The following is a 20419-nucleotide window of genomic DNA, read 5'->3' as shown; positions in this document are numbered from 1 at the left end:
CTGCCTTAACCCTTTGCAAAACCAAATTAGGCGAGCTCCGACCGTCCCCTATAACACAAAGAAAGCCCTGTCCAATTAGGGCATGGGGGCATGACCCTTGACCTGAGTTGCCATGGAGTAGGGTTGGCAGGTGGCTTCTCCAAAAATACTGAAACACAAAACAGAGCACAACGCTCGCTCTAGTAATTATTATTTATTGACGTTTTTATTATTTTCAAAAATGGGTGCTACCTATGTACTAAGGTTAATAGATTTTAACACGTAAATGAGAGGCTGATGAGGTCAGTCTGTCATTCACAGAGAGTACATTTATGGTGCACACCACACTAATTATTTACTTATTTTATAGTGAACAAACGTGATTAAGTGAAGAAATGAATAAAACACATTAAAATGTAACACGTGGTGCCAAGATCTGTAATGGCTGCTGCCTCGAGTTAATCGCCATTAACAATGACATAGTAGGAGCAGTAGAATAGTATTCAACTATGTCAATCTAGTATAGTTATTGACACATACTTAGCTGCAATGGCTAAAGGTATGATCATAAAATGTAATGACACCTAATTAGCCACAGTGCCACATAGCACTTCTCTCATGCAAACATAGGGTTAATGACAACAATATAAGATCATGTATTACACAATGGATATACAGTATTGACTCCCACTCAGCTTGAATTCACATAAGACAGTATAATCATACTGTTATACAATGTCAGACAGCCGTATGATATATAAAGGATAATAATTCTCAATTCCATCAATTATCTAGGAAGCCGACCAGACATGTAATAATATTGTAGCATTAACAACAAAGTATATCCAGACAACAGCAACTCTTGGATATCAGTTACTGTGCTGTGCATGGATATAAGTTACCACGAGTCTCTCACAATGCACGCTGCAACTCAGAATCACACGTTAATAACAGAGCTGTGGGATCCCTTAGCTAGCTAAACTCACATATGAGAAAGCTGCTTTCTAATGGCAGCGCAGTTCCAACATCACTGCCAAGGTTTACTTTGGACTCACTCACTCTAGGGACAGTGATGATATCGCACTGTTAGCTTGTATTGCAATCGTGTGTTGTATTGTTGCTATTCTGAAGTATTACAGCATCAGTAGTAAACATGCGAGATCCCAAGCGCAATGGCGACAGCAGTCAGCAGATCTGCGGCACCACGTGACGTCACTACGCCCTACGCGTTTCTCTCCAGGCGGAGCTTCATCAGGGGCAGGTGAGTACAGGGAACACCACACTATTGCGTATATATAGTATCCCTTAATTGTAAATAATACATGCAGCACCAGGCTCAAAAGTCATGTGACTATACATTAACCTATCGGATTGCCTGGATTGGTGATGCATAATTGCACAGATTGTCTTTAGACTCTCTTTAGTCATTGCTATAGCATCCATTGATGTACTACTTAACCCTTTGGATGAAAAATAAGGGATAGCAAATGTGCAAGCCCTGTATTGTTTAAAACACTATGAACTAATAAACACTATAATTATATCTAATTTATTTATTAAACAGTTTTAAGAAAAATAGAAAAAAATATATAAAAATATAAATTCTAAAAATGATATACACCTGCCCCTGACGAAGCTCCGCCTGGAGAGAAACGCGTAGGGCGTAGTGACGTGGTGACGTCACGTCACGTGGTGCCGCCGATCTGCTGACTGCCGTCGCCATTGCGCTTGGGATCTTGCATGTTTACTACTGATGCTGCAATACAGCTAAGTACTTCTTACTGTTACTGTTACTTACTAAGTACTGTTTCTTTGAGGAGGTAAGTAGGAATTTAGACCAGGGTAATGCTGTTGATGTGGTCTACTTAGATTTTGCAAAGGCTTTTGATACGGTTTCACACAAGAGGTTGGTGTACAAAATAAAGAAAGTTGGACTCAGTAATAATATATGCACCTGGATTGAAAACTGGTTAAAGGACAGACAACAGAAGGTTGTCATAAATGGAACTTTTTCAGGTTGGGCTAAAGTCGTGAGTGGAGTACCTCAGGGATCGGTACTGGAACCCCTGCTTTTTAACTTGTTTATTAATGACCTTGAGGTTGGCATCGAGAGCAAAGTCTCCATCTTTGCTGATGATACTAAATTGTGTAAGGTGATAGAATCAGAGCAGGATGTAATTTCTCTTCAGAAGGACTTGGAGAGACTGGAAACGTGGGCAGGTAAATGGCAAATGAGGTATAATACAGATAAATGTAAGGTTATGCATTTGGGATGCAAGAATAAAAAGGCAACTTACAAATTAAATGGAGATATATTGGGGGAATCTTTGATGGAGAAGGATTAGAAGTGCTTGTAGAGTGCAGGTGTAGCAATAGTGCCCAATGTCATGCAGTAGCTGCAAAGGCAAACAAGATCTTATCTTGCATCAAACGGGCAATGGATGGAAGGGAATTATACATAATTATGCCCATTTACAAAGCATTAGTAAGACCACACCTTGAATATGGAGTACAATTTTGGGCACCAATCCTAAGAAAAGACATTATGGAACTAGAGAGAGTGCAGAGAAGAGCCACCAAATTAATGAATAGGATGGACAATCTAATTTATGAGGAGAGGCTAGCTAAATTAGATTTATTTACATTAGAAAAGAGGCGTCTAAGAGGGGATATGATAACTATATACAAATATATTTGGGGACAATAGAAGGAGCTTTCAAAAGAACTATTCATCCCACGGGCAGTACAAAGGACTCGGGGCCATCCCTTAAGGTTGGAGGAAAGGAAATTTCACCAGCAACAAAGGAAAGGGTTCTTTACAGTAAGGGCAGTTAAAATGTGGAATTCATTACCCATGGAGACGGTGATGGCAGATACAATAGATTTGTTCAAAAAAAGGTTGGACTTCTTTTTAGATGGGAAAGGTATACAGGGATATACCAAATAAGTATACATGGGAAGGATGTTGATCCAGGGATTTATCCGATTGCCAATTCTTGGAGTCAGGAAGGAATTAATTTTTCCCCTTAATAGGGTTTTTTGTTTGCCTTCCTCTGGATCAATAAGTAAGTATAGATATAGGATAAAGTATCTGTTGTCTAAATTTAGCATAGGTTGAACTTGATGGACCTATGTCTTTTTTCAACCTCATCTACTATGTAACTATGTAACTTCAGAATAGCAACAATACAACACACGATTGCAATACAAGCTAACAGTGCGATATCATCACTGTCCCTAGAGTGAGTGAGTCCAAAGTAAACCTTGGCAGTGATGTTGGAACTGCGCTGCCTTTAGAAAGCAGCTTTCTCATATGTGAGTTTAGCTAGCTAAGGGATCCCACAGCTCTGTTATTAACGTGTGATTCTGAGTTGCAGCGTGCATTGTGAGAGACTCGTGGTAACTTATATCCATGCACAGCACAATAACTGATATCCAAGAGTTGCTGTTGTCTGGATATACTTTGTTGTTAATGCTACAATATTATTACATGTCTGGTCGGCTTCCTAGATAATTGATGGAATTGAGAATTATTATCCTTTATATATCATACGGCTGTCTGACATTGTATAACAGTATGATTATACTGTCTTATGTGAATTCAAGCTGAGTGGCATTGTGGCTAATTAGGTGTCATTACATTTTATGATCATACCTTTAGCCATTGCAGCTAAGTATGTGTCAATAACTATACTAGATTGACATAGTTGAATATTGTTCTACGGCTGCTCCTACAATGTCATTGTTAATGACGATTAACTCAAGGCAGCAGCCATTATAGATCTTGGCACCACGTGTTACATTTTAATGTGTTTTATTCATTTCTTCACTTAATCACGTTTGTTCACTATAAAGTATTCCCTATAAAATAAGTAAATAATTAGTGTGGTGTGCACCATAAATCTGTGAATGATTCACTCTCTGTGAATGACAGACTGATCTCATCAGCCTTTCATTTATGTGTTAAAATACAAAAATACTGGACACAATAGTGAAAGGTGTGACACTCTCGAGACACACACACACACACACACACACACACACACACACACACACACACACACACACACACACACACACACACACACACACACACACACACACACACACACACACCCCTCTCTACGGTTCATGCTGTTACCTCCTCTCCTAGGCCCCACCCTGAGGCTTCTGACACCTCCTCCTGATTGGCTGCTGCTGATTAATGCAGCCAATCAGGATGGAGGAAGCTGCCCAGCCCCCTAGCAGCAGCCCTGCCCTCTCCCTGCTTGGAGAAATCCCGCTGCCCCCCAAGCCGGTCATGTCACTACAGTAGAGGTAACGTTTATTCTAACATTTGCCGTAAACTAGCCGGGTTACGTGCTGGGTGTGTGCTGGGTGTGTGCTGGGTGTGTGCAGGGTGTGTGCAGGGTGTGTGCAGGGTGTGTGCTGGGTGTGTGCTGGGTATGTGCTGGGTGTGTGCTGGGTGTGTGCTGGGTGTGTGCTGGGTGTGTGCTGGGTGTGTGCTGGGTGTGTGCTGGGTGTGTATTGGGTGTGTGCTGGGTGTGTGCTGGGTGTGTGCTGGGTGTGTGCTGGGTGTGTGCTGGGTGTGTGCAGGGTGTGTGCAGGGTGTGTGCTGGGTGTGTGCTGGGTGTGTGCTGGGTGTGTGCTGGGTGTGTGCTGGGTATGTGCTGGGTGTGTGCTGGGTGTGTGCTGGGTGTGTGCTGGGTGTGTGCAGGGTGTGTGCTGGGTGTGTGCTGGGTGTGTGCTGGGTGTGTATTGGGTGTGTGCTGGGTGTGTGCTGGGTGTGTGCTGGGTGTGTGCTGGGTATGTTCTGGGCTAGTTTAAGGCATTTCTGCATTGACTAACGACCCATAGGATTAACACAGCAGGGATCCCTGGCAGTCCAATTCAGTTTGAATGGGACTGCCAGGGACCCCCGCTGTTAATCTGATAGGCCATTAATCAATGCAGAAATGCTGGGGCTAGTTTAAGGAAAGTTTAAGGCATGTATTCAGAATGTACCTGGGTGTTTCCTGGGTTTTTTGGGGAATTGCCACTGGTTTTTGTTCGAATAAGAGTTGCCTCTACTGTATGTCCAGAGAGGTAATACCGGTATACACATACAAGCCCAGAGAGGTAATACCGGTATACACATACAAGCCCAGAGAGGTAATACCGGTATACACATACACGCCCAGAGAGGTAATACTGGTATACACATACACGCCCAGAGAGGTAATACCGGTATACACATACAAGCCCAGAGAGGTAATACCGGTATACACATACAAGCCCAGAGAGGTAATACCGGTATACACATACACGCCCAGAGAGGTAATACTGGTATACACATACACGCACAGAGAGGTAATACCGGTATACACATACACGCACAGAGTGGTAATACCGGTATACACATACACGCACAGAGAGGTAATACCGGTATACACATACACGCCCAGAGAGGTAATACCGGTATACACATACACGCACAGAGAGGTAATACCGGTATACACATACACGCACAGAGAGGTAATACCGGTATACACATACACGCCCAGAGAGGTAATACCGGTATACACATACACGCACAGAGTGGTAATACCGGTATACACATACACGCCCAGAGAGGTAATACCGGTATACACATACACACCCAGAGAGGTAATACCGGTATACACACACACGCCCAGAGAGGTAATACCGGTATACACATACACGCCCAGAGAGGTAATACCGGTATACACATACACTCCCAGAGAGGTAATACCGGTATACACATACACGCCCAGAGAGGTAATACCGGTATACACATACACGCACAGAGTGGTAATACCGGTATACACATACACGCCCAGAGAGGTAATACCGGTATACACACACACGCCCAGAGAGGTAATACCGGTATACACATACACGCCCAGAGAGGTAATACTGGTATACACATACACGCCCAGAGAGGTAATACCGGTATACACATACACGCACAGAGTGGTAATACCGGTATACACATACACGCCCAGAGAGGTAATACCGGTATACACACACACGCCCAGAGAGGTAATACCGGTATACACATACACACCCAGAGAGGTAATACTGGTATACACACACACGCCCAGAGAGGTAATACCGGTATACACATACACGCCCAGAGAGGTAATACCGGTATACACATACACGCACAGAGTGGTAATACCGGTATACACATACACGCACAGAGAGGTAATACCGGTATACACATACACACCCAGAGAGGTAATACCGGTATACACATACACGCACAGAGAGGTAATACCGGTATACACATACACTGGCGACACACTTTATTCGAGCTCGGCTAGTCCCACGAATTCGGGTATACCCGGGTGTATTGAGGTTTGTGACTGTTTTCTGCCCGAGTGCATTGAGGTATTTTCCAGGCAGGGATTGAAGCATTTTATTCCTGCTGGCTGCAATACTGCACAGTATATATATATATACTGCATTACAATTCATGAATTTATGCCATCTGGTAGACACGCGAAGCATTGCAGCCTATTAAATCCTAATCATTATCATTTAACAGATCAGCCGCCCGTCAGCCAGGCATGAACCCAGGCTGGGAAGGCAAACGCAACGGGGCTTGTCAGAGGTGAGGAGCGGCGCATTCCAGGTATCTGCCAGGTACATACTGGGTATTTGCTCGAATAAAGTGTGTCGGTGCAGTACACGCCCAGAGAGGTAATACCGGTATACACATACACGCACAGAGTGGTAATACCGGTATACACATACACGCCCAGAGAGGTAATACCGGTATACACACACACGCCCAGAGAGGTAATACCGGTATACACATACACGCCCAGAGAGGTAATACCGGTATACTCATACACGCACAGAGAGGTAATACCGGTATACACATACACGCCCAGAGAGGTAATACCGGTATACACATACACGCACAGAGAGAGAATACCGGTATACACATACACACCCAGAGAGGTAATACCGGTATACACATATAGACCCAGAGAGGTAATACCGGTATACACATACACTCCCAGAGAGGTATTACCGGTACACACATACACGCGCAGAGAGGTAATACCTGTATACACACACGCCCAGAGAGGTAATACCGGTATACACATACACACCCAGAGAGGTAATACCGGTATACACATACACGCACAGAGAGGTAATACCGGTATACACATACACTCCCAGAGAGGTAATACCGGTATACACATACACGCCCAGAGAGGTAATACCGGTATACACATACACGCCCAGAGAGGTAATACCGGTATACACATACACGCCCAGAGAGGTAATACCGGTATACACATACACGCCCAGAGAGGTAATACCGGTATACACAGACACGCCCAGAGAGGTAATTCCGGTATACACATACACGCCCAGAGAGGTAATACCGGTATACATATACACGCCCAGAGAGGTAATACCGATATACACATACACGCCCAGAGAGGTAATACCGGTATACACATGCACGCCCAGAGAGGTAATACCGGTATACACATGCACACCCAGAGAGGTAATACCGGTATACACATGCTCACTTTTAAAGCTTTACATTCTTCTGCCCCTCATTACATCTCAGCCCTAATTTCTCGTTATGCACCATCACGACTCTTGCGTTCTTCTCAAGGATGTCTTCTTTCTACCCCCTTTGTATCTAAAGCTCTCTCCCGCCTTAAACCTTTCTCACTTTCTGCCCCACACCTCTGGAATGCTCTTCCCCTCAATACCCGACTAGCCCCCTCGCTATCCACCTTTAAGACCCACCTTAAGACACATCTGCTTAAAGAAGCATATGAGTAGCACTGGATAATCATGGACACATGACACAAAGCTTGGCCTCCTGCAGACGCACTTACTAGTATTCCCTCCTACTGTCTCTGTACGTTCTCCCTACCTACCAATTAGATTGTAAGCTCCTCGGAGCAGGGACTCCTTCCTTAATGTTACTTTTACAGTATGTCTGAAGCACTTATTCCCATGATGTGTTATTTATATTTGTTATTTATATGACATGTATTACTACTGTGAAGCGCTATGTACATTTTATGGCGCTATACAAATAAAGACATACAATACAATACATACACACCCAGAGAGGTAATACCGGTATACACATGCACGCCCAGAGAGGTAATACCGGTATACACATACATGTCCTCACGCACCCGTTTTGGGGTTCATGTTATGGGGTAATGTGGTGTTTGATGTTTATTGTTATGATGGTGTTTGTACTGTACCAGGTAATAAAAAAAAAAAGAAATACAATAATTATATATATATATATATATATATATATATATATATATATATATATATATATATATATATATATATATATATATATATATATGAAGAGGGTGTGATTAAACGTGTTGGTGTTGGGGCATTTTTCACAGCTAGAGGAATTGAGACAGGGCCACAGGATGGGCTCCGGTGTCAGGGCCAGTTGTGGCCCGGTGTTCTCCTAAGAGGCACCCCAGATGTTACGAACCATGAGGGCTCACTGGGTCATGTAACAGCGGTGAGCAAGGTCAGTGGGTGAGCAGGGTGAGGGTCAGTGGGTGAGCAGGGTGAGGGTCAGTGGGTGAGCAGGGTGAGGGTCAGTGGGTGAGCAGGGTGAGGGTCAGTGGGTTAGCAGGGTGACTGGGTGAGCAGGGTCACTTGGTGAGCAGGGTGAGTGTCCCTGGGTGAGCAGGGTGAGGGTCACTGGGTGAGCAGGGTGAGAGTCCCTGGGTGAGCAGGGTCACTGGGTGAGCAGAGTGAGGGTCCCTGGGTGAGCAGGGTGAGGGTCCCTGGGTGAGCAGGGTGAGCGTCAGTGGGTGAGCAGGGTGAGGGTCACTTGGTGAGCAGGGTCACTGGGTGAGCAGGGTGAGGTCACTGGGTGAGCAGGGTCACTGGGTGAGCAGGGTGAGGGTCACTGGGTGAGCAGGGTGAGGGTCACTGGGTGAGCAGGGTCAGGTCACTGGGTGAGCAGGGTCACTGGGTGAGCAGGGTGAGGGTCACTGGGTGAGCAGGGTGAGGGTCACTGGGTGAGCAGGGTGAGGGTCACTGGGTGAGCAGGGTGACTGGGTGAGCAGGGTCAGGTCACTGGGTGAGCAGGGTGAGTTTATTTCCTCCCAAGTGTCTGTGTTTATTTCCTCCCACGTGTCTGTGTTTATTTCCTCCCACGTGTCTGTGTTTATTTCCTCCCACGTGTCTGTGTTTATTTCCTCCCACGTGTCTGTGTTTATTTCCTCCCACGTGCCTGTGTTTATTTCCTCCCACGTGCCTGTGTTTATTTCCTCCCACGTGCCTGTGTTTATTTCCTCCCACGTGTCTGTGTTTATTTCCTCCCACGTGTCTGTGTTTATTTCCTCCCACGTGTCTTTGTTTATTTCCTCCCACGTGCCTGTGTTTATTTCCTCCCACGTGCCTGTGTTTATTTCCTCCCACGTGTCTGTGTTTATTTCCTCCCACGTGTCTGTGTTTATTTCCTCCCAGGTGTCTGTGTTTATTTCCTCCCACGTGCCTGTGTTTATTTCCTCCCACGTGTCTGTGTTTATTTCCTCTCAGGTGTCTGTGTTTATTTCCTCCCACGTGGCTGTGTTTATTTCTTCCCACGTGGCTGTGTTTACTTCTTCCCACGTGGCTGTGTTTATTTCCTCCCACGTGGCTGTGTTTATTTCCTCCCACGTGGCTGTGTTTATTTCCTCCCACGTGTCTGTGTTTATTTCCTCCCACGTGTCTGTGTTTATTTCCTCTCAGGTGTCTGTGTTTATTTCCTCCCACGTAGCTGTGTTTATTTCCTCCCACGTGTCTTTGTTTATTTCCTCCCACGTGTCTGTGTTTATTTCCTCCCACGTGTCTGTGTTTATATCCTCCCACGTGTCTGTGTTTATTTCCTCCCACGTGTCTGTGTTTATTTCCTCCCACGTGCCTGTGTTTATTTCCTCCCACGTGCCTGTGTTTATTTCCTCCCACGTGCCTGTGTTTATTTCCTCCCACGTGCCTGTGTTTATTTCCTCCCACGTGCCTGTGTTTATTTCCTCCCACGTGCCTGTGTTTATTTCCTCCCACGTGTCTGTGTTTATTTCCTCCCACGTGTTTGTGTTTATTTCCTCTCAGGTGTCTGTATTTATTTCCTACCACGTGGCTGTGTTTATTTCCTCCCACGTGGCTGTGTTTATTTCCTCCCACGTGGCTGTGTTTATTTCCTCCCACGTGGCTGTGTTTATTTCCTCCCACGTGGCTGTGTTTATTTGGGTGGGTTAGTGAATGGATTGGGTGAGGGTCGTGGGTACAATGGTCATGCACCAATAACACGATATAACTTCCAATACCTTGTGGAGTATGCAGCTAGGGAAAGGGAATGTGTCATGTATTTATGGGTAACAAATACTCAAACCCTGCGCTCCTCTCAAATTGGCCGGAACTTTATTAGAGAACCTTTACATTTTGACCCTGAGTTTAATAACTAAGGAGTCATTTAGTTGCGTCTTTTGATCAAAATATATTTAAACCTACTAGCCCCATCAAGGTACTTTACATGGACGTAAAGGTCACTTTAAATTGACCTAATGACAGTGACATGTTTAATAGGTTAAAGCAGGCCTGCACAACTCGTAAAGCAAGAAGGGCCGAACTGCTCCAAGGAAAAAAAAATTGGGCCGCACGGGTAAAATCATCATCATCCTCATCCTCATATCTCCCCCAGAACCCCTCACTATCAACCTTTGCGATACTCCCCATCTATCTCTCAGACCCCCATCTCCCCCTCACCCACACACATAATACTCCCTCTCCACATCAAACACACAATACCCCCCTGCACACCACACACATCCCACCCCCCTGCACCTCACATCCTTCTCCCCCCCTGCACCTCACACCACTCTCCCCCCCTGCACCTCACACCACTCTCCCCCCTGCACCTCACACCACTCTCCCCCCTGCACCTCACACCACTCTCCCCCCCTGCACCTCACACCACTCTCCCCCCTGCACCTCACACCACTCTTCCCCCTGCACCTCACACCACTCTCCCCCCTGCACCTCACACCACTCTCCCCCCCTGCACCACACACCACTCTCTCCCCTTGCACCTCACATCACTCTCTCCCCTTGCACCTCACATCACTCTCTCCCTTTGCACCTCACATCACTCTCTCCGCTTGCACCTCACATCACTCTCCCCCCCTGCACCACACATCACTCTCCCCCCCTGCACCTCACATCACTCTCCCCCCCTGCACCTCACATCACTCTCCCCCCCTGCACCTCAGATCACTCTCTCCCCTTGCACCTCACACCACTCTCTCCCCCTGCACCTCCAATCACCCCTGCACCTCCAATCACCCCTGCACCTCACATCACCCCTCCTGCACATCACCTCCCCCCTCCTGCACATCACATCCCCTGCACCTCACCCCCCTGCACCTCCAATCACCCCCCTGCACCTCCAATCACCCCCCTGCACCTCCAATCACCCCCCTGCACCTCAAATCACACGCCTGCACCTCAAATCACACGCCTGCACCTCCAATCACCCCTGCACCTCACCTCCCCCCTCCTGCACATCACATCCCCTGCACCTCACCCCCTGCACCTCCAATCACCCCCCTGCACCTCCAATCACCCCCCTGCACCTCCAATCACCCCCCTGCACCTCACCCCCTGCACCTCACCCCCTGCACCTCACCTCCCCCCTCCTGCACATCACATCCCCTGCACCTCACCCCCTGCACCTCCTATCATCCCCTGCACCTCACATCACCCCTGCACCTCACATCACCCCTGCACCTCACATCACCCCTGCACCTCACATCACCCCTGCACCTCACATCACCCCTGCACCTCACATCACCCCTGCACCTCACATCACCCCTGCACCTCACATCACTCCTCCTGCACATCACCCCCCCTCCTGCACATCACCCCCCCTCCTGCACATCACCCCCCCTCCTGCACATCACATCCCCTGCACCTCACCCCCCTGCACTTCCAATCACCCCTGCACCTCACATCACCCCCCCTCCTGCACATCACATCCCCTGCACCTCACCCCCCTGCACCTCCAATCACCCCCTGCACCTCCAATCACCCCCCTGCACCTCCAATCACCCCCCCGCACCTCCAATCACCCCCCTGCACCTCCAATCAACTCCTGCACCTCCAATCACCCCCCTGCACCTCCAATCACCCCTGCACCTCACCCCCTGCACCTCACATCACTCCTCCTGCACATCACCCCCCCCCCTCCTGCACATCACATCCCCTGCACCTCACCCCCCTTCACCTCCAATCACCCCCTGCACCTCCAATCACCCCCCTGCACCTCCAATCCACTCCTGCACTGCCAATCACCCCCCTGCACCTCCAATCACCCTGCACCTCCAATCACCCCTGCACCTCACCCCTGCACCTCACATCACTCCTCCTGCACATCACCCCCCCCCTCCTGCACATCACATCCCCTGCACCTCACCCCCCTGCACCTCCAATCACCCCCCTGCACCTCCAATCACCCCTGCACCTCACATCACCCCGCCTGCACATCACATCCCCTGCACCTCACCCCCCTGCACCTCCAATCACCCCCCTGCACCTCCAATCACCCCCCTTTACCTCCAATCACCCCTGCACCTCACCCCCTGCACCTCACATCACCCCTCCTGTACATCACCCCCCCTCTCCTGCACATCACATCCCCTGCACCTCCAATCACCCCCCTGCACCTCCAATCACCCCTGCACCTCACCCCCTGCACCTCACATCACCCCCCTGCACCTCACCTCAATGCACCTCACCTCACCCCCCTGCACATATCCAAGTTCGGATCAGGGGGGGGGAGCGGCCGCAGAAGAGCTCAGCTGGCTGTGACTTCCCCCTCCGTCCCACGTTGCGAGCGGGGGGTGGGGGTGGTGGGAGGGAGCAAGGAGCGGGCCCTGCGGATGCGCGCCGGGACCGCGGGGAATCGCCACCATTTTTTTTTTCAAAGTTTTTTTTTCAAAGTTTTTTTTTTTTCAAAGTTTTTTTTTTTTCAAAGTTTTTTTTTTTTCAAAGTTTTTTTTTTTTTTTTTTAAATCTCATCGAGGGCCACACAGAGAGGCCAGGCGGGCCGCGTGTTGTGCAGCCCTGGGTTAAAGGGACAGTCCCAGGTAGGAGCAAAGTGACCTAATGACAGGGACGTGTTTAATGGGTTAGTCCCATGTTCGAGCAAAGTGACCTAATGACAGGGACGTGTTTAATGGGTCAGTCCCATGTTCGAGCAAAGTGACCTAATGACAGGGACGTGGTTAATGGGTCAGTCCCATGTAGGGGCCACGTGACGTGTTTAATGGTTTACATTATCACGATAGACGCCTCTTTAACAAAACCGAATGCATTTTCCGAACTAATCTATGCTTACAAATGCCCCAGCAATATATAGGGCCGTATTAAATAAGCCGTGCGGTGTCTCGTGTAGTAGCACCGCTTAGTAAACATGGCCCATAAAATGCATGATGATTACCCCCCCCCCCCCCGAATGTCTTATGATGACCGTGGATAATTTAACCCCTAAACCTGTCTGACCTTCCCGTGGTGCCATTAAACACATTAAACACCAACTGTGTTCACAAAAGGGTCAGTCCTTTCAAACCAGTGACAGGTTAACCCTTTAAGTGCCAGCGACATCAAAGACACCGGTGCTCTTTGAGGTTATCTGCCCGGGGCGGAAGGGTGTACTCACAGATGTTGGCGGTGCCCTTGGGGATGGTGAGGTAGGAGCCGGCGCTCCACGTCTGCCCCTGGTAGTTCTTCTTGCACCGCTCGCAGTCCTGCCCGGTGGTGTTGTGCTCACACTCGCAGGACAGGCGGTTGTTTGTGAAGATGCAGATGTTGGCGTGCAGGTTACACTTACACCTGCCGGGGAGAGAGAGACGGGCATTGTCTACTAAGCAGCGGGGAGCAACGAGGGGTCGCCCATCGTCCCGCAGCCGAACAGCGGTCCAAGTGGGATGGCGTACCACTACCTTTTAATATACAACCCCAAGCGACACGACTTTTCGAACCCCACAGTGGTATCACTTTTTATGCCACTTTGACTAATGCATCGGGAGGCGACTTAATTGCTCTGACGCTCAAGGGGTTAATGGTTGACAGCAATATATGATTAAATATAGGTTATCAGTCTACAAGGAATGATCGGTCCATGTATACTTTCATGGGACCCCCTCTACAAGAAAGGATCAGTCCCTATAAACTTTCATGGGACCCCCTCTCTACAAGAAACGATCAGTCTCCATAGACTTTTATGGGACTCCCTCTACAAGAAACGATCAGTCCCCATAGACTTTTATGGGACCCCCTCTACAAGAAACGATCAGTCCCCATAGACTTTCATGGGACCTCTATCTACAAGAAATGATCAGTCCCCATAGACTTTCATGGGACCTCTATCTACAAGAAAGGATCAGTCCCCATAGACTTTCATGGGACCTCTATCTACAAGAAAGGATCAGTCCCCATAGACTTTCATGGGACTTCTATCTACAAGAAAGGATCAGTCCCCATAGACTTTCATGGGACTTCTATCTACAAGAAACGATCAGTCCCCATAGACTTTCATGGGACCTCTATCTACAAGAAAGGATCAGTCCCAATAGACTTTCATGGGACTTCTATCTACAGGAAAATTACCTGTTCTTATAGACTTTTATGGGACCACCCTCTACGAGAAATGATCGGCCCTTATAGACTTTCATGGGACCCCCCTCTACGAGAAATTATCTGTCCTTGTAGACTTTCATGGGAACCCCTTCTACATGAACTGCATATAGGATTGGATCGCAGTTTTCTGACCCTTCTGGTGAAAAAAGGGTTAAGTTACGACCCACATTAAATAAGCAGTCTTTCCCCATAAAACTCCTTCCGTGGTTGGAACACATTTTACACCCATTAACTTAAATAGACTCCAGCGCCGCATGTAAAGACCGTTTAGTAAATATCTCCCTATACATTACAGGCATACCCCGGTTTAAGGACACCCACTTTAAGTACACTCGCGAGTAAGTACATTTCGCTCAATAGGCAAACAGCAGCTCACGCATGCGCCTGTCAGCACGTCCTGCACAGCAATACCGGCTCCCTACCTGTACCGAAGCTGTGCGCAAGCGGGGAAAGTATAAAGCCTGTTACACATGTGTTATTTACATCAGTTATGCACGTATATGATGATTGCAGTACAGTACATGCATCGATAAGTGGGGAAAAGGCAGTGCTTCACTTTAAGTACATTTTCACTTTACATACATGCTCCGGTCCCATTGCGTACGTTAATGCGGGGTATGCATGTATATATGCGTACGTTAATGCGGGGTATGTATGTATATATGCTTACGTTAATGCGGGGTATGCATGTATATATGCGTACGTTAATGTGGGGTATGTATGTATATATGCGTACGTTAATGCGGGGTATGTATGTATATATGCGTACGTTAATGCGGGGTATGTATGTATATATGCGTACGTTAATGCGGGGTATGCCTGTATATATGCTTACGTTAATGCGGGGTATGCCGGTATATATGCGTACGTTAATGCGGGGTATGCCTGTATATATGCGTACGTTAATGCGGGGTATGCCTGTATATATGCTTACGTTAATGCGGGGTATGCCTGTATATATGCGTATGTTAAAGGGGGGTGAGAGGACGAAGGGAGGGGTGCTGAAAAAGGATGAAGGGAGGAGGGGTGAAAGGATGAAGGGAGGGGGTGCTGAGAAGATGAAGGGGGAGTGAGAGAGGATGAAGGAAGGGGGTGAGAAGATGAAGGGAGGGGGGATGAGAGGATGAAGGGAGGGAAGGTGAGAGGATTAAGGGAGGGGGGATGAGAGGATGAAGGGAGGGGGGTGAGAGAATGAAGGGAGGGGTTGAGAGAGGATGAAGGGAGGGGGATGAGAGGATGAAGGGGGGGATGAGAGAATGAAGGGAGGGGGTGAGAGAGGATGAAGGGAGGGGGGGTGAGAGAAGATGAAGGGTGGGGAGGGTGAAGGGAGGGGGGATGGGGGGATGAAGGGAGGGTGAGAGAGGATGAAGGGAGGGTGGTGAGAGAGGATGAAGGGAGGGGGGTGAAAGAGGATGAAAGGAGGGGGGTTGAGAGAGGATGAAGGGAGGGGGATGAGAGGATGAAGGGAAGGGGGTGAGAGGATGAAGGGAGGGGGATGAGAGGATGAAGGGAGGGGGGGTGAGAGGATGAAGGGAGGGGGGTGAGAGGATGAAGGGAGGGGGTGAGAGGATGAAGGGAGGGGGGATGAGAGGACAGGGGTGATAGAGGATGAGAAGACGAGGGGGTGGGAGGGTGAGACGATAAGGGGAGAGAAAATGAGGAGGGGTACAACAATCTTGGAATGTGTGGGAGGAGCAGTAAGATCAGTATTGCTCGCCATATACAGTATGACTGCCGGTCAGTTATTTATAAATGATCTGACCATTACGTCACTTGTTCTAAATTTCACTCCAAGCGTGCACCAATTTGCACTATTTCATATTCTATTTCCTAAAAAAAATCCACGGAAGAGCGCTCCCTCCCACTCCCTCCCACTCCCACTCACTCCCACTCCCTCCCACTCCCACTCCCTCCCACTCCCGCCCTAGACTCCTCCCCAGATTTTTTACCAAAGAATATTGGAGTGAAATTTAGAAAAAATGACATATCAGTCAGGTCATTATTTAAGCAATAATCCCCGAAGAACAGGGCATTACTGGCCAATAATGCCCTGGCTGGAAGAGTTGAAGGCCCGAGGCGAAGCAGAGGGACTTTAACCCACCCAGGGCATTATTGGCCAGTAATGTCCTGTTCTGAGGGGATTATTACTATTATAGGCTAAATGTAGGCTTATTTCATAAATAATACACACTTTTGTATAGTTAAATAGATTTTTTTATTCAAATAAAATGGTAAATACATGAAACCACCTTTATATACTCTTACACTGCAGATATCTATATCCACACACTGCCACCCCCTCTGTGTACACACACACACACACACACACACACACACACACACACACACACACACACACACACACACACACACACACACAGCAGCTCACACACAAACTGCTGCTATACACATACACAAAACAGCACACCACACACAACACAGTGCCTCTACACACACACTGTAGCTCTACACACACAACACAGCTCCTCCTCTACACTCACTACATAGCACCTCTACACACAGCAGCAGCTCTACACACACAGCAGCTCTACACACACACAAACTCTGCTGCTACACACACATGCTACACCTATAAACACTGCTACTGACACACACACACACACACACACACTGGAGCTCTATATACACACACACACTGGAGTTCTATACACACACACACACACACACACACACACACACACACACACATACACACACATCAGCCCTACACTCACACAAACTGCTGCTACACACACAACAGCACAACACACACACACTGCAGCCACAATCAAAAATGAAGCCACTTCATAAACTTTGCACTCCCCCCCCAGCTCTACACACAACACAGCACAACACAGCACCTCTACACCCCCCCCTCCCCACACACATACACAACACTGCACCTCTATATACAACACACTTCTTTGCAGTCTCTCCCCCCCCCCCCCCCCCAATTCAGCTGAATCTGCTCAGAAAATCTCAGTCAGCTCGGGAGGGGGAGGAGTCAACCAGTGGCTGATACTTCCTGACCAATCCCCTGCCATGTCTCAGAGCTTTTACTTCATTCTAACCAATCCCCTGCCCTGTCTCAGCTGTTCTGAAAGCTGATTGGCTGGAAATAAACAGATTGAAAATGGCATTTTTGCAAGCTGCTGAAATCCCGGGCATTACTGTATTGTGTCCAGTATTTTTGGACAAGCCACCTGGCAACCCTATGTGTAACCCCTGTGTGATGAACTCTCACGCTCACACTGCCCCCTGGCAGGTTCCTCTCCAGTGTGGCCTGGACATGTGACTGTGATGGACATGAGAGCAGCCAATAATAACGCCTGTGGAAGAGGCACGGCTATGAGGGGGAGGAGCTTTTAAAAAGGTGGGCGGCCATGTTGATATCAGAGCTGCGCGGACCTGAGTTCCATCAGGTTTGGTTGAGGATTTTGGAGTGCGCACGTAGCAGCAGGAGAGCGGGTCACAGTCAGGACACAGTCAAGAGGTCAAGCGTTGTCGGAGGGTATCCTCAATGGCTACAGAGCACAGTGGTACCGAAGCACCTTTTGGAAGTACCGGCCTGCAACAGTTAGTACACCACGAGCTCCTGCGGTGTGCTGGCACCATCACAAAGCCAGCATGCCCAGGATTGGGTGGCTAACGCACCACTGACCCCGACTCCCACCCGCGCAGCGTTACTGGGAACTGCATTCTTACTGTATGTTGGGATTACTGCTGAGGGTCACATGTTGCCTAATTATTAAGGGTGCAGTAAATCCATTGTACCATCTGTATACTGTATCTGCATTCTTCCCGGCGTCTGACCGGAGGCCACGCTTGGCCTATTAAGTTATCGACAGGGACTTAGGCCCCCACCTCAGCAATAGTCATGTCTCAGGGCTAACAAGGAGGGGTTACACTTGTCTTGTCTCGGACTGACCGATCCAACGGGATGCGTCCACCCTGATCGTAAGGGGCTTGAAGCCCCCTCCACTTGCGCTTTCCCGGCATGACCCCATGAGCTGGAAGTGCCAGAGGACTGGTGGCCCTTTAAAGGTTAAAAGTCAACGTGCAAAGTCACTTTTATTTACTGCCGTTTATCACTCAATTCTGCCGGAAATTGGCGGCATTCCTTAGCTTGGACACATTTCCAGCAATGTGAAATTTCACGAAATGTTGAAACCGCCGCGGGCGTCTGACACATACACATTAAATAGCGGTGTCTGCCACGTACGGCACACCTGTGAGCACGTGGCCTGCATACGTGACAAGGGTTAATACAGAGCTCTCAAGCGGGCCAATAGGAAGCGCCGTGATGTCATCCCTCGCAGCTTCCTATTGGCCCGCGTGAACGGGACATTTTAACCTGAGCTGCCACCGGCACCCACTACGGAGGTTAGTATCTGGAGGATAAGGGGGTCCCCAGAGCTGAAATTAATGGGGCACAGCCCTGTTTCCCACATGGGGGGGGAGGGATGTATTTTTGGGGGGGAGCATATGCGCCTTTAAGAAGAAATCCGGCATAAAAAGCAAGAGAGAGCGGGAGGCTGATACATTTTATGACAGTCAATATGTTGGGAGTTTAAACACATTTTCACCTCCTTGTTATCCTGTGTCAAAGTTTCAGCGATCAAGATGAAAAGGAGACGGGGTGAGCTGTGCGTGACGTTCCCACCATCCCGAAGATACAATCCTGACAGAAAAAAAGGTGTCCATTTCTCTGCAGTTTAATAACAAAGACAGGGAAACGCCACTTCTCCCCGTCCTGCACCTCCGTCTCCTAACTCTGCACCACTGTATCCTGCTGCTAAGATTTGTTCCTAGACGCGGGGCGGGTGTTCTCTCGTTAGCGGCGGTTGGTGCTGGAGTCAGATTGAGAGACATGTGATGTTGAGTTTGTAACCGTGAGACGCTCATCTCTCAGGCACAGAGGGTATAACTGCCCCTCAGATCTGGGGGTTTAACGGAGCGAAGAGAGAGGACAGCGGGAGGTACAGACGCAAACTGGGATACATCCTATTATAGTGTTGTGCAGGGGAACTGACCCTATAACCGCTCTCTCTAACTCCTCCTATAACCGCTCTCTCTAACTCCTCCCCTAACTGCTCCTATAACCGCTCCCTATAACTCCTCCCCTAACTGCTCCTATAACCGCTCCCTATAACTCCTCCCCTAACTGCTCCTATAACCGCTCCCTATAACTCCTCCCCTAACTGCTCCTATAACCGCTCCCTATAACTCCTCCCCTAACTGCTCCTACAGTATAACTGCTCCTCTAACCTCTCCCTATAACTCATCCCCTAACTGCTCCCTATAACTCCTCCCCTAACTGCTCCCTATAACTCCCCCATAACTGCTCCCTATAACTCCTCCCATAACGCCTCCTATACCCGCTCCCTATAGCCCTGCCTGCCCCTCGGCCCAGGTTCCCTGCTTCCCTCCTCTCTGTCCCCGTGCTCCCCCCTCCTGAGTGAGAATGCCGCGGGGTTATGTTAGAGCAGCTCCCCGTTCTGTTTATACCTGACTGCTTTCTTGAAACATCCTTCACCTCTGACTACGTGGCGTTTTCCCAGCCTCCTCGGTATAATGTATTCTGGCACTGTGCACGGCTCTCAGAGAGCTGCTCTCATGGGCAGTCAGCGGGCTAAACGGACGTGTTATGAAACCTGTCAAGTCAAAACAAACTGAATTACTTTACCCGTGGAATATTAAACCACTGAGCGCCTGAGGGGGGTTGTCGGAAGCTGCG

The 20419-nt window shown here is 48.5% G+C and overlaps 1 protein-coding gene across 9 annotated transcripts in view; it reads right to left on the bottom strand.

Annotated features, from left to right (window-relative positions):
- NTNG1 (netrin G1) overlaps positions 1-20419 on the bottom strand; it is a 343984-nt gene that overhangs the window by 87709 nt on the left and 235856 nt on the right. For 7 of the 9 annotated variants that reach the window (XM_075617022.1, XM_075617024.1, XM_075617025.1 and 4 more), the window contains exon 4: positions 13703-13875. The exons of the other annotated variants lie outside the window; for them this stretch is intronic. In XM_075617022.1, the coding sequence (XP_075473137.1) occupies positions 13703-13875 (173 nt within the window). The remainder of the gene's footprint in view (positions 1-13702; positions 13876-20419) is intronic. 9 annotated transcript variants of the gene reach the window in all.

Source organism: Ascaphus truei, chromosome 10 (assembly GCF_040206685.1).
Source record: "Ascaphus truei isolate aAscTru1 chromosome 10, aAscTru1.hap1, whole genome shotgun sequence".
NCBI lineage: Eukaryota > Metazoa > Chordata > Amphibia > Anura > Ascaphidae > Ascaphus > Ascaphus truei.
Note: the sequence above shows the minus strand (reverse complement) of the source record. Positions and strands in the feature narration are given on the sequence as shown.